General features: G+C 43.3%; 1 protein-coding gene across 4 annotated transcripts in view; it reads right to left on the bottom strand.

The window, feature by feature from the left end:
* The window catches only part of Tgm6 (transglutaminase 6), a 42063-nt gene extending 28673 nt beyond the window's left edge, over positions 1 to 13390 (bottom strand). For 2 of the 4 annotated variants that reach the window (XM_028756222.1, XM_028756207.1), the window contains exon 1: positions 3771 to 3864. Coding sequence is in view for 1 of the 4 variants with exons in the window: in XM_028756207.1 (XP_028612040.1) it covers positions 3771 to 3777 (7 nt within the window). In the remaining 3 variants the exon portion in view is untranslated. Of the gene's footprint in view, positions 1 to 395; positions 540 to 3770; positions 3865 to 13317 lie in introns of those variants that run through there. The other 2 variants (XM_028756215.1, XM_028756219.1) reach the window with 2 other exon arrangements.
* Positions 13391 to 15237: the final 1847 nt, after the last annotated feature.

A 15237-nucleotide genomic window follows, 5' to 3' on the forward strand; every position in this document is an offset into this window, starting at 1 on the left:
CTCTCTCTCTCTCTCTCTCTCTCTCTCTCTCTCTCTCTCTCTCTCTCTCTGTCGATGGGATATGACAAGGAATTTGATGCTAACCACCCTTTGAGGACCATAATCCCCCCCACCCTTTATCAGCTGTCCTCTTCATGCTCACCCCATGGTCCCTCATGTGAGCAGTCCTATGCTAAGCTCCATCTTTCCCCCTAACTTCTTACTTTTGAAAAATCATGGGACAAGTATCAGGCTATCTGTGTATCCTCTGGTAAGAGTGACAGAACTGTTGTGAAGTCCTGGTGGGACATGGGCAAGCTCCTTCCTCTCTTCTGGACCTTGGTGGTTCAATCTGTGAAATGACCCGACAGGAACTTACAGTTTGGGAATCTGTGGCTAGCTGCTGAAACAGGTACCTCTGGTCCTCAAGTGCTCCTCTGGATCTTCTAATCAGTGTGCAGATGTGAAAGTGGTTACACAGTGCCTTGCCAGGTGCCAGGGAGGGGCTGAGATGGGCAATACCTGATCTGGAAACTTCTCTGGTTGAATGAACCTAAGGCCTAAGGACAACGTGGAGAGCATATTACCAGCCCCTAGGCCTTCTCTCTCAGGGATACGCAGGGTGAACATCCAACAACAGGCCCAGAACCTGGGTCAGAGGCTGCACCCACCAGGCAGAGAGATATGAGCATAGTATAAGCACTGCAAGCCCCACAGACACTCCCTTTCCCCCCACAGCTTTCCTATGTTCCCCCTTTTTTGCTCTCTCTTGGTCTTTCTTTGCATTTTGGTCAGGCACTATGAACACAGGCTCAGAGGTGTACAATTGAGTTCCAGTATAGGTTTTGTTCCTTGTCGGATGTGTAAGCTGAAGGAAGCTAGTAGATCCCTCTGAATCTCAGGCTTCTGGTGGAAGAAGTAGTTTGTTGATAATCCTGTCACTGAGCACATAGGATTAAATGAAATAATCCACAGTATTCAGGAGTCACCTGACACATACTAGGAACTCAGCAAATATGTTGTTAATCGCCTTACTGTCATCAGTGTTTATGCAATACCTCCTGGCTGCCACTCCAGTGTTTGGCTAATTAATGCCATTGTTAGTTAGTCATGTGGCCCAGTGAAAATGATTGGGTCTTTCTGCAGTTCAGATTTCCTTCCCTGGGAAGTGGTGGCTGTAACACCTTCCCTCTAAAGTTTGAGAAGCATTGAGTAAAGTAGGCAATGACCAACTGTACCAGTTAAGCAAGGAGATTTTGAGAGTGCAAACACTGTAGACCAGCAGGTTCCAACCAGAGGAGGTGTAATTCCTGTGCATGAGACACTTAGCACAGCTCTGGCCCCACAGTTATGGGCATGGGGGTTTTCAGATTGTCATCTCCTTTCCAAAAAAATCTTTCCCTCTTTGCCTTCCTACCTACAACTCACCCATACACTTGCTTTCGATTCATTCTCTCTTATTCAGCCCTGGCTGAGGTTACTACCGGCCAGCCTTAGACCGATGCTTGGCTCATCCTAGTCACTCCATTCTGTTGCTATGGAGACACTGGGGCTCAAAGTGGTCAAGAGACCTTTTCTACTGCTTGAATGTTAACATATCGTTTCTCCAGCTCCAGGGACAAGAATTCTAGAAACAGGCCTTCGCACCTCAGGTTACTCTTAATTTCGTCCTCAGCCCTTCATTTTGTCCCTGCCAACCTCATTCCTTCCTCTTCTAGTTTACGCATTTACCAGCTGTCCCTAAGGATCAGCATAACAAGAAGGCCTGTTAGAGAAAGAAGGTCCTGTGCCACTCACCTGCTCTCTGCCATGGTCTCCACACTTACCCTAAATTCCCACACCACAGTGACACCACAGAGCTAAGTGACAACTCTGTCCCAGCCTGGCATGACACCTAGTGAGACTGAGCACAGAAACCCTCCTGAAGCTGGTGACATCTTCCAGTCTCGGGCCTCGGTATAATTGCTTTTTAATGGGCCCCATTATGACTCTGCCCTCAGTATGCATCATGAGCGCCCGAGCTCCATAGCTAAATGATTAATTGGAGAGTTGCCTAAGGCCTTCCTGGGGCTACTGCTTAATCTCGCTTTCCTTCCTGGTCCTGTTAGGAACCAGTGTCTCTCACATAAGTAGACAGTGGCCCATCAACTTCAACCGATGGTTACTAAGAGCCAATCCTACATGGAGTATTTCACCATTTCAAATTTCTGATCTGAAAGCTTATTAAAATTCATCAATGGTTAAAGAGTCTCATTGCATTTGATGATACTGATAGTATTATACACTGGTAGTAATACTGAAGACCCACGCTGAAGAGAATTCTGGGACCATATACAGGCTCTGTAGGAAAGGGCCCTGGGACCAACTAGTGATGTCTGCCTGCACGGGGCAGGAGGCAGAGCCTTTTTTTGTAATTGACATACTTGCTATCAGACTCTGGTACCTAATGGATCCATGCTCTACTGAGGGAACACCCCAAAGAAGGCAAGAGGTCCAGACAGCCTGAGGAATTGAATTCAATAAAACATTCAGTTTACATGCTGGGTATATTAGTTCTCACTCACACATTTCATTTTATTTGTGTGTATGTGTGTGTATGATGTCTGCATGTATGTTTGCATTTGTGTGAGCGAGTTCAGGCACACATGTTGGAGGTCAAAGGACATCTTTGGCTGTCAGTCCTCACCTTCTGCATTGTTGGGGACAAGGTGTCTGCTGTCTGCTGCTGTGCATGCCAGGCTGGCTGGACCATGAGCTTCTGGGGATTCTCCTGTTCTCATCTCTGTGTCATTGTAGAACATTGGGAATATGAATGTGGCACTGTGCCTGGCTTCACATGCCTTCTGGGGATTTGAACTTAGGCTCTTCTGTTTGCACAGCAAACCTTTACTTACTGGGGCATCTCTTTAGCCCCTTACATCCATATTTTATAGATGGAGACAGGGGTCCCCTATCAAAAAAGTTACAGATCTGACATTGGAGCCCCAGCATTGACTTTGTTGAACAGCAGAAAATAGAAGGTGTAAAACTGGACCATCCCATAGAGATCTCTGACTGTGGGTTTCTGGTTCTGCTGCATACCTTACAGGGTCCCAGAACCTAACAGGTTTGCTGTTCCTGTTCTCTATGTTGGAGCTGTGCTGTGGGGACACATTTTCTGAGTCTACTGTGTTTCAGGCCCACAGGAGCTCTGTGCAGCAGAGTGAAGGAGATTTCCCCTGCCCCCCCCCCAACAGGCCTGTGAAATCATCTGTATTGTATCTCCCATTGTTCAGATGAGGTACCAAGGGCAAATCTCCTTGCTAAAGGTCATCTAATTATTTTTGCCTCAGAGAAAATTGTTCTTGCCCTCAAGTGCATGGGTTCAAATTAGGAGAGGACGTGGGTCATGAGGTTCCTCATGAAGCTTTTTCTACGTCTCATCTGGCCTGTGGTCCCCAAATATAGTGTGTGCACGTGTGTGTGTGTGTGTAGATGTGAATCCTTCCCTCTTGTTTCAGTTCCTGCTTCCTTCAGTTCATCAACTATTGTAGGGAAGGTCTGACCCTCACTGAGCCTTGGCCGTGATTGACAGGGTGGTGAGCCTTGCCCGTGACTGACAGGGTGGTCTGGGGTTAGTTCTTCCATTTCTTGATGACTATGAGAGACTATCTTGTGGACTAACCAAATCTAAAATCCTAATAAGCAATGATCAAAGCTTCATCCCAAACAGCACCCCTCCTGTCCCACAAGTATGGAAGCTCCTTGCCGGGACACCCATCGCCTGAAGTTTCCAGCCCCTGCCCACTCACCTGCCATGCAACTGCCAGATGAACGCCTGGTCCCTGTGCAGCAGTGTGTAGATCGTTAGGATCTCCAGTCAGATCCACATTAATGAAGAACATCACAGGGCACTCCTAGGCAGTGAAGCTGGAGTTCTGGAGAAGAGGCGTGGCCTCTTCACCCCAGCAATGACATCCATGAGACACATAATCACCCAGTAATTGCTTTGGTTTGCACCTAGAAGGTGTCCAGCGTGGGAGTGGATCCAGCCAAGATGCCTTTGAAACATGGAGTTGAGGGCTGCGCTACAGGAGGAACAGGCCCAGGAAGGTCACAAGACTAATGAGAAGTGGACTAGGAAGAATGGGAGGAGCTGATGGTTACTATGGTCAGCCATTCCTACCACTCACAGCACTCAAGTACACAGGAGCTCAGAGCCAGTTGAAGGTACAGATGTATCAGAAGGTACATGATAGTAAAACTGCAGTGTCCGGACCAGAGTCCAGGAGTCATGATACCCAGTCCAGGTTGTCTCTTTTCCTTCAGACAAGATAAGAAGAGTCTTGGGACCACATCTTCCCTCTAGGTCCACAGGTGCTGGCCTGTGATCTTACAGGGACTGCGCCTATCAGTCAACACCCTCCAAAATCCCTGCACATACCTGACACAGGCCTTGCTTCTGCTGAGGAGCTCTGAGCTCTAGAAGGGCAGCTTTGAACCCACATAGCCTGATCTGAAGCTTGGGTCCTCTCTATCTTTGAGGAATTCTTTAGCAAAAGGAATACACTCTTTCCTTATTACTGAGGTTTCTAAGGGAGTGATTAAGGTAACCAGTGGGCAGCAGTAGATGCTTTGCAAGCTGGACTCAACTGTTCCTCCCCCAGCAGATACTGAGTGCTTTCTTACCACTGGGAATCTGGGAGTTAGGGCATTCCTCTAGTGCATCTATTTCCTTCAATGTGTGCAAACATTCCTAACTATACAAGAGGCTTGAGCTTTGAAGTAGAAGACAAGTGTTGTGACCATCTGGTATACCTCCCTGGAAAAAGTCTTGCTTAGCTTTGGGCATCTTGCAAGGCTTTCCTAATCCAGCTCACCTGCTGAGAGGAGGGTGCAGTCACCTGGATCCTTGGGTAGATATAAATAAGAAGAGGAAAGCTTATTCTTTGATTAAAAGCCAAGGCTGATCTGTTAATTCTCTGAGCTGTCTCCAAGCTGTATGTCTGTGGCTTGGGCAAGCACTCTCCCTTCCCAGAACCTTAGGGGATCGATAGCTATAAACCTAATGGCTAGTACTAGTTTTTAAGGCCATTCTAGCTCAAAGATTCTGAGCCCCAGAACTCTGCCATCCTAGCTCTCTAGAATTTTATGTGCAATTAAATAGAAGAATTTTAGTTTTATAGAAGCTGGTCGGGAAGTTTCTCTTTGTAGGGGAAATGCTTTGATGGATGTCTTGAGCTCTGAGAGCCCTGGTGTGGGCTGAGCTGAGGCAGGAGGGGCAGTATCTGTGAGAGATGCTCTGGGAGGGTAAGTGGACAATGGTGTGCCCATGACTGTACCCTGGGATGTGACTATGCCAGAGATCACCAAACATCCAGGAAAGTATATAAAAGGTCAAAAGTGTTATTATTATTAATCTTTTTTAGAAAGTGGCTAAGAGGTTGAGCTCTGCTTGGTGCAATGCAAACACATTTAATGGGCCATTTTAGGTCCATGTTGCCTTATAATTAACTGACTCCTGGCGCTAGCCCAGGGAAGCTCTTCTGCTAATGCCCTGCAGCCTGCCACCTAGGCAGAGTCGGAGCTCTAATAAAGCTGCTTCAGCCTGACAGGGTCAGGCTCCTCCCCACTAATGACAGTCTTACTCAGGGCTCTTTTATGTTCCAGGTTTGCCTAGCAAGGTCTCTCAGGGGATGGGGCATTTACTATGACTAACCTGCTTGGAAGAGATCTGCACTAAGGTTGGGGTACAGTAGCACAGTTTGGTTGAATGCTTGCCTGTTATTTTGGGGGATAAATGGCTGTGTAACCCTCAATAAATTACTTACCTTTTTGGTAAGTAATTTTTACAGCCCTTGGTGACCACACCTGTCAAATAAGGACCCAAGCTAAGTTTTACAATCCCAACAGTCTTTGATTCTAAACAGTCAGGCTAGAGGTGAGAAACAGTAGCCAAAGACTAGGAGCAGCTCAGAGGAACTCAGAGCAAACACCGAGAGCAGAACCATCACACAGCAGGTGCATGCCCTACAGAAACCTGTGCCTATAGAGAAACCAGATGTTTTAAAAGCAGTTAAATCATTCTTGTTACTACAAAGAATCACATACTCATACAGAAAACATAAGCAATATAGAGACAGAGGAAACATGCATATATATCACCACAAACATATAAATGAGTTTATAGAAACCTAATTGCACAAAGAAGCCGTTTGTAAGATGGACTTTTTAGTTAATCACACTCCAGGCTCTTCATTGTGAAAGCACAGACTGAAGACAAACATCGCCAATGTCAGCGTCTGCCTGTGCCCATTTACGTGATTTTAGTTAGCCCTTTCCTAACCATGGAAATCTAGGTTGTTTCCAGTTTTCTGTCCTTAGGAAGAAGTGTAATCTTTTCACGTGTGCTTTTTGTGTATTTTTAAAGACAAGGATTTATTTTTATTTATGTGTATCTCTCTCTCCCTCTCTGTATGTCCCTTTGTCCTCATCAGATGTATTCATGCAAAAAACTACAATCCAGCCATTCAGTAAAGGGAGGCTTCTTCTTCTTCCCACTTCCTGTGCTGGCTTTTTTTTACACAAACATGTTCTATCTTTAAAGTCAGAGAAAGAGAAACCAGCAAAGAAACCTTTCACACATTTGTTCTGTTCTCATATCAGGGTTCCTCAGGTTGCTCCCTCTGCCCCACGTTTGCCCTTGTTTTTGAGCCGAAAAAGCTAGCACTACTGAGCTTCCATCCTGAAAGCATGGCCTGGTTGCAACAACTTCCAGGGCTCTCAGCAGTTTGAAGGTCCCGTCTGTCTGTCTGTCTGTCTGTCTGTCTGTCTGTCTGTCAACGAACCTCATATTGCAATGGGTTATTTCGACCACTTGAATCCTTTGACAGAGGTGGGTATGAGGACTTCGTATTCTACAGTCCTTCCATTCCCTCCCAACACTGAACTCTACATTCCACAAGCAGCAGATTGTGCAAAATTCTTCCATTTTGTTGAGGAGAGTAGAGAGAAACAACCACTTCTTAATGGGCAACGGAAGATGAAAGAGAAATTTCTCCAGGGAGCCTGTGCGGTCCTTCCCCTTGGGTCTCATGCTTAATCAAAGCAAGCACCTGAGAGAAACTAATAATTTTCTTGAGTTTACTTACTTCTAAGCTTATTGTTGTTTTGATTGTTATGGACTGAGCCCTATAATATTTCCAGGGTCCGTGATATTTACCCTGCTCTGTCTGGTGTCAGAGGCTGAGCTGTGGGTTTATTAGTGTGTAGTCCTTGAGCCAAGCAGTCTCTGTATCTCTAAGCAACTGGGAGAAATACAAGCTGTATCTTAGATTCCTTGCTGTAGCTTGGATCTTGTCCTCAAAAGACCCATGTGTTAAAGGCTTAGCTTTTGATAACTGTTGGGAAGTGGTGGAGAGGCGGGGCCTAGTGGATGGTCTTCAGCTCACTATGCTCCTTGAAGGGCTTAGTGGGACCCAGCCCCCCTTTTTCCTTTCCTTGTCCTTGACAGTCCTAGCTATGAGGTGCAGTCTTTAGCCATGTGCTCCTGCCATGATGTGATGCCTTATAGTAGGCACATAGCAACAGAAGCAACTGATGATAGACTGAAACAGCCCAAAACATGAGCTGGAACATCCCTCTCTTTTAAAAAAGTTGATTATCTTAAATATTTGTTATAGAAACAGAAATCTGTCTAAGCTAGAATCTTCATTTGAGCAATTCATAGGGTGATTAATATACATACTAAATTTTAGTGTGTGTGTTGATGAAGTCCTCAGAGAAAAATCCAAGTTCCCAAGACTTTATGAAATTCTGCAACCATGAAAGTGTTTAGGTTTTGCTTTTAAAAAAAAATCCTCCCATGAGTGAAGTTTTCTAGTGGCTATACAATTTTCAAAATTGCAAAACAAATAAACAAACAAACTAAGGAACAAACAAACAAACTGAATGGAGGCTTCTCTTACGGAAATCAAGCTGATATCAATTAAACCTTCCATCGAAAGTGCTATTTAAAAAGCCAAAACACCCTCCTCAATACAATAAAAAACCAAAAACAAAGTAAACAAACCATTAAATAATTTCTCTAGCCCCTCAAAACATTTTTTTACAGTTTCTGGCTAGAATCTGTTTCCCTTATGGGACTCCAGTGTGGTCTGTTTAAGGAAAATGTCACATTGACCCACAATCACAAAGGAGGCAAGTTGAGGCTAAACATAAGATCATCCCCAGAAGGGTGATTTCACACTCTGGAGGGGTACCCCAGACTCCATGGTGCTAGGAACCCCATTTCTAAGCTCTAAGGCTCTAACAGCCATAGTCCTGTTGCTGCCCATGAGCAGACTCCAAAGTCTGAGCAGCCATTGCTGTATACTCCAGTCAGGAGTCACCTAAATCATCTTGGGGACTCATACTCACAAGACAGTGAGTCAGAGGACACGTCTCGACCAATCTAGTTAGTGGGAGGCCATCCTCTCTCTGGATCTTTGCTAATCCAGCTGTAAAATGAAGATGATACTGATCTCTCTAGCTCTGGATGAAGTCATTAGACAACCAGTAAAAGACTATGAAGCCTTAACTCATTTCTTCATTGCCTTGTCCTGGGAGCAATGACCTTGCTGGGTATTGAGATAGCCAGAGTTCAGACTTTAGGGAGAGAGGCAACCATCCAGACACAGACACAAGCCAAGGCCCCCTTGTAGTAACCTCAGCAGGCCTGTGTGTGTGTGTGTGTGTGTGTGTGTGTGTGTGTGTGTGTTGGTAGTTATGAAGAAGTTAGGAGAAAAGAAGTGTCTTTGTTCCATCCCATGTCAAGGCATTGCCAGATTGTCCATCTCTCCATCTATCAAACATTGTTATGAACCTCGAGCTACTGTAGTAGCTACAACCGCCCCCCCCCCCCCCATGTTTTTGCTTTGGATGCTTAGGAGACTCCTAAAGATCTTTTCATCATTCATCCATTTTCCATTTATTAATTTTTCCCCAAGTCCATTTAACAAAGACTTTCCCGTGCCCATAAAAATGTCAATCATTGGAATATAAGATGCGTGTGTTTTCAATTAATGTCTAGATGTCATTTGACTCTACAACTTCTCCTTAGTTCACACTGGCTCGTGCATCCCATGGTGGAAACAGTGTTTTTGAAGTATTTCTACCTGAATCTCCTGTTACAGCATTACCCATGAAAGCCAAAATTTTCAATAACTCAGAGACAGGGAAGAGGAGACCAATTATAATGGACTGTCCTCCAGAATAGACTGATGGGTTAGGTGTTTTGGTTTCATGTTTTTGTTTGACGTAGTCTTTCCTAAACCAGTGTGGTCTTTAAAAGTAGGCACTGCCAAGAGAAGGTCTAATAAATTCTAATCAACAACAAACCTAGTAGACTTGACAGTGAGTATAACTATAAGCTATGAGGTCACTGGACATACCATTTAACAAATATTCTTTCCACAAATGCTAGAGGAGAAGCTCATCCCTGTTTATGGTGGGAAGGCAAAAGGAGACCAAGAGGAGACACAGTTAAGTTCTTTGCCTGAATCAAATTCTAAGAGCTGGGAAACTAGCAGTAGCGGCATAGTTTCAGTGAAAAGCCAAATGGAAGAGGGCTCTTGTTGTGTGGCTACAGTAGGAAAAATGAGCAGTGAGTGCCTTCTTTGGTGTTGGTGTGGGGACAGAGGTTGTGGGGGAAGTGCTGGAGAAAATGCTATAATTTATTTAGCAAATGTACATTTAGGATTTGTATATTTTGGGCTGGTGGATGGCTCAGTAGGTAAAGGTGCAGATAAGAGATCCACATGGTGGAAGGAGATAACCAGTCTCTGAAAACTGTCCTCTACCTCTACATAGGCATTATGGCATGCACACAGTACACCCCATTCTCTACATACAAAAACAAAGCAGTATCAAAAAAGATTGCATATTTCATTTAATGTGAATTTAACAGCCAAGAGTAATCCCTGCTGTTTATCTTGAAATGAAAAAAAAATGTGTTTGGATGACTGGATGCACAGATGATAAAACAAATATAGGAAGGTGTTAATGAGACCTTAGATGGTGGACATATGATAGTCACTACTAAAATCTTCCAGCTTTGGTCTTTGAAATGCTTTGTAATAAAATGAAAGAGGGGATTTGGCTTCACGAAGTGTCATGTTGTTAGTTGCCTAGTCTTTTTGCAAAATTAAAAAACATGTGTGAGTGTTTGTGTTGTATAGTATGTGGATGTGGTATTTCTCTGTGTGTGTGTGTTGTATAGTATGTGGATGTGGTGTTTCTGTGTGTGTTGTATAGTATGTGGATGCGGTGTTTGTGTGTGTGTGCATCCTTGCCTAGGCCAGAGGAGGATGTTTGGTATCTTGTGTTATCACTTTCTCTCTTATTGTCTTGAGATAGGATCTTTCTTGCTGAACTCGATGCCCACTATTTAGGTCAGGCTAGTTGGCCAGTGAGTTCCTAGGATCTACCTGTCTCTGCCCCCTTTCCTTGATGGGGTTACAAGCATGCATGGCCATGTCCTCCTAGTTTTATGTGGCTGCTGGGGATTCACACTCAAAGAACAAGCACTCTTACCCAGTGAGCCATCTCCCCAGCCTCTGCCCAGCCACATTTGAATATTTTTGCTGGATGCTATAAATTTCTAGTTTCAGAGTCACTATTCAATATTAGAACACAGAAGCTCAGGTCCCAGTTTCTCTTGCCTGTAAAACCACTGGGATTTGGCTTGTGCTTGTTAAATCAGGCTCAGGCAAGCAGGAGTCTGTGCAGAAGCCTGCAATTAAAGGATATTGACACCAGTTTTGCTGGCACTGATAGAGCAGGGAAAGGAAGACTAGGAGTTACTACTAGTTTCTTCTCTTTTCCAGGCCAGTTGTGAGGTTCAGAACATCACCCTGGGGGCTGTAAGCTGCTGCTGATTCTGTGTATCTGTGGCTCCTCCTCATCTTCTTCAGACAAGTCTTGCTATGTATGCATCTAGGCTGGTCTCAACTCAAGATCTTCCTTGCTGAGCCTCCCAAGGGATGAGAGTCCAGATATTAACCTGTACAACTGGGTCTTCTCATTTTCTTAATAGACAACTTATTAACGTGGATGTGGGACAAAACTTATGTCCACAGCAGGTAGGTGTCCAAAAATTTCCACATAGCAAGAGAGAAGGAGTAAAGATGCTTTATAAATATCTGCTGACTAGAAATGGTCTGAGTTTGCAACAGAAACCATGCAGACTGAGAGCTTCTCCACTGGAGGCCCAATGAAGGGGCCACAGTCTCCAGACCTATGAGGCAACATTATGGCCTGAAGGCAAGGTGGAACAAGGCATTCATCAAGCATCAACAGTCAAGGATCAGAAAAGGTAAATATCTCTGTAAAAAGATCACATGAGTCTTAATCGTATGAACTCTCCAGATACAATCCTGGAGAAGAGCAAGCCTGTTAGCCTGAGCATCCATGTTGTCAGGACTGCATTGTCTCCAAGACCTTGTGGAAGCATCAAAGGTGCAATTAATACAGGTTGAATATTTTTCTCTGGGGTTCAATAGGACCAGGGCTCATAAAGATCAGTGATTTAAAAGTATGCTCTTCACCCCTTTCAGAAGTTATTATCATTTACTGTGTGCTGTGTGCCAGAGGCTACTGGGATCTGCTTTTCCTGGGTTACTGGACATCTGAATTGTTTCTGCTTATGAGCTGCTAGTGGAACACGGGCAGATTGAGTTTAGAACACATTCTTTTCACCAGTGCTTAATAATTGTTCTTTATTCTTAATTATGCTGTCACAGTTAGCTTTCTAGTCCAGTACTTCTTTTAAAGTGCCTTTGTTTCTTTAATATATAGATAGCATTGTTGTAGCTAAAGACAATCTCAGCAGAAACATGAGGAGGAGGCCATGCTCTGTCTTTGCTGTCTTAGCTATTGTTTTGTTTAAGATTCTGCAGTTTAACTTTTCACCTAACACACACAGACACACATAGACACACACACACACACACACACATAGACATACACACACACAGACACATACACACACACAGACATACATAGACATACACACACACACAGACACACAGACACACACACAGACACACACACAGACACACACACAGACACACATAGACATACACACACACACACACACACACACACACACACACACAGTCACACCGTGCTGGGCAAGGCGCTACAGAATAGTGGGAAATTTAAACGTAGTCCTGCAGTTTCCTTGTTGGGAATCTTGCCATTTCTCACATATTCTTTTCTGAAAGGTGTTTTAAGACCAGCTTTTGTCAAGATGATAATGAGTAGAGGGAGATAAAAACGAGTAACATACAATCCCTAGCCTTAAAGAAACTCACTGCTATAAGAAAGGAAAACAGACAAACATATAATAATTATGACAAAACAGTAGAAAATGGCCATCTCTAAGAGCCTCATAAACAGCTCAGCATTGGGAAAGAAAAATTTTTAGCAAAGGTTTCCTAGGAAACAGAATACAAATAATTCTGTTGGGCGAATGATGCTCTTCCTCTGAGTCTTAAAGTCATAAATGCTTTATTATTATTATCATTGTTATTATTGTTATTATTATTTTATTATTAATCAGATTGAATTGGTTGGGAAAGTACTCTTACAATCTAATTCCCATTATTTCTTGTCCTTATAGAAAATTCCAGGCTCTTAAGAAAGATAAAAATAAAGAACAGACAAAATGTGAGAGTCTTTCAGCTCGGGCTGTGTCCAGAAAAACACAAAGTCCCACATAGCCTCATGTTCTAGACAGCCAGTCAGGAGTGCTGCTTCACTGGACACAGAATACATTCTTGAGAGCTTTGTTGGATGGAGAAACAAAGAGGCATGGGCATCAGAAACTAGAATGTCCATTAGTGGCCATTTCTTGAAGTCTTAACCAAATGACGGGCGAGTTCTAGTATTCTATAAATAGTACAGTGTTGTGTGTGTGTGTGTGTGTGTGTGTGTGTGTGTGTGTGTGATTAAAGATAACTTACAGCCTGCTGCAGTGTATCCAGAAGAGGGACTTTGTATGTTCCCAATACAAAGAAATGGTAAATATTTGAAATAATCAATTTACTTTTTAACCTGATACATTGTATGTATGCATCAAAATACCACATTGTACCCTGGAAATACTTCATGAACAATTCTTATGTATTGGTTAAAAATAAAAAAGAATTTCTTCCATAAAGAGCATGAATGCACAGTGATAGGAGACCCTGGAAGAAGGGAAAAACAGCGAACATTTATAGCTGGAAAGCAGAGGGAAGTCCAGGAAATGATTGAGCAAATAGGAAAAATGATTCTTAACCTGATAATGGGGAGGTTCAGGCAATGATACAATTCTACTCAGTATTCACTGAAGAATCCTCTTAAAACCTCTGGAATTTAATAGGTTATTCTGCAAATGGAGGTTAGAGTGGGACTGGGGCTTATGGTAATAAAATAAAAAGAAATTGGCCAAAAGTCTGTTATGAAACAGTCAATCCCGGGGCTTCTCACTCTGTGGGACAAATGACTTTTGTAAAGTAGAGCTGCAGGTCTGTTCCTGAAGGGTAGTAAGAGCTGTTACAAGCTGGGTGTCACACTGAAAATGCAAGGACATCTTCACAGTGGCTGCAGAGACACTGGCTATCCATGTTTTGCTTACAGGTTACAGCCATGATGCTGCAGCCAGGAACAAACCCCTCTCAGGAGTCTGACAAAGTAAAAAGGAAAGACTGATGAACATTGCCAGTTAAAGTGTCCCCAGCTAAATAGCTCTGATTAACAGTCAGCCCACAAGGATGTTCTGATTCAACAAGTATGCCCTGAGAATGTCTAATCACCTTTGTGGTCCCCACTCAGGCATCTCTTACTAGACATCAGAAGAAGTCTAACATGGAAGATGAAGGAAGAAATAGGTAAAACAAAATGAAAAACTGAGAGGAAACCTTATTTGATAAAAAGAATCTTCATAAAAATTATCATTCTTGGTATCTAGTTTAGAGTGTGAAAAAATGCTGCTAACATGAAGCAAGAACAAGGTTGCTAACTAAACATCCAAACAAACGCCTCTAGGAGATTACAGGCATGACACCAGGACACTGATAATGAACAGTAAGAGGACATATTACTTGCCAAATGTGCACACACGCACACACACACAGAGCATTAACAGTGTTTTTCAACCTTCCTCATTCTGAGATCCTTTAATACAGTTCCTCATGTTGTAGTGATTTCCAAACATAGAACTATTTTTGCTGCTACTTCATAACTGTAATTTTGCTACTGTTATGAATCGTGATGCAAATATTTTTGGAGATAGAGGTTTGTCAAAGATGTTGTGAACCACAGGTTGAGAACCATTGGGTTAGAAGGACAGTCCAGTCATGGGAGAAAGCTCAGTTGATAAATGTGCTGGCCATGCAAGAATGTTTACAAGTTCAATCTCCAGAACCCATGGAAAAAAATCTAAATATGGTGGTGTACAGCCAACCCTAGCATTCATATGAAGGGATGAGAAATGGAAAGAGAATAACTGGCCAGCACTTCATGGGCTGGTCAACCTGGTGTAGTAGTGTAGAAGCCAGAGAGATGCTACCTTGGAAACAAGGAGAAAAGAAGAACAGACTTCAAAAGTTGTCCCCTGACCTCCACACATGCAACATATAGTTATAAAGTTATAAAGTTATATAGTTATATAGTTATAAAGTAGCAATGAAAACGGCACATGACCCTGCCCCTGTCTTCCTCCCCAACTTCTCTCTAACACCCCTCCCCCCACAGACACACACGCATACACACGACAATCTATACTCTTCAAGATTCAATCATGTATGTGTGTGCATGTGGTGTGTATGTGTGTGGGGGGGTATATGGGGAGAAAGAAAGAGAGACAAATTATCAATAAAATCTCTCTCTTCTCTTTTCAGTTCTGGAGATTGACCTCCAGCTTCTCATATGGCAGACAACTATTCTTCCACTGGGCTATGTCACTAGCTTCCGTTTAACCTTTAATTTTGAGCCATGGTCTCTTTAGGTTGCTTCGGCTGTCCTGGAACTTGTAACCCTCCTGCTTTAGCCTACATAGTAGTTGAGAGTTCAGGCTTATATCTTGAGGTCTGGTTTCAATGAAGTCTCTTAAGACAAAATATAGCCAAAATATGATGTTTGTTTTTGGTGGTGAGATGTGTTTCTTGGAGGCAGCAAAATGATGGATTCTGCTTTAATGATTTTCTTCAGTATGCTAGTCTGTGTCTTTTTATTGAGGGAATTGAGACCAGTAAT

The sequence above is a fragment of the Grammomys surdaster genome, unplaced genomic scaffold (genome assembly GCF_004785775.1).
Source record: "Grammomys surdaster isolate TR1022 unplaced genomic scaffold, NIH_TR_1.0 129, whole genome shotgun sequence".
Lineage (NCBI taxonomy): Eukaryota > Metazoa > Chordata > Mammalia > Rodentia > Muridae > Grammomys > Grammomys surdaster.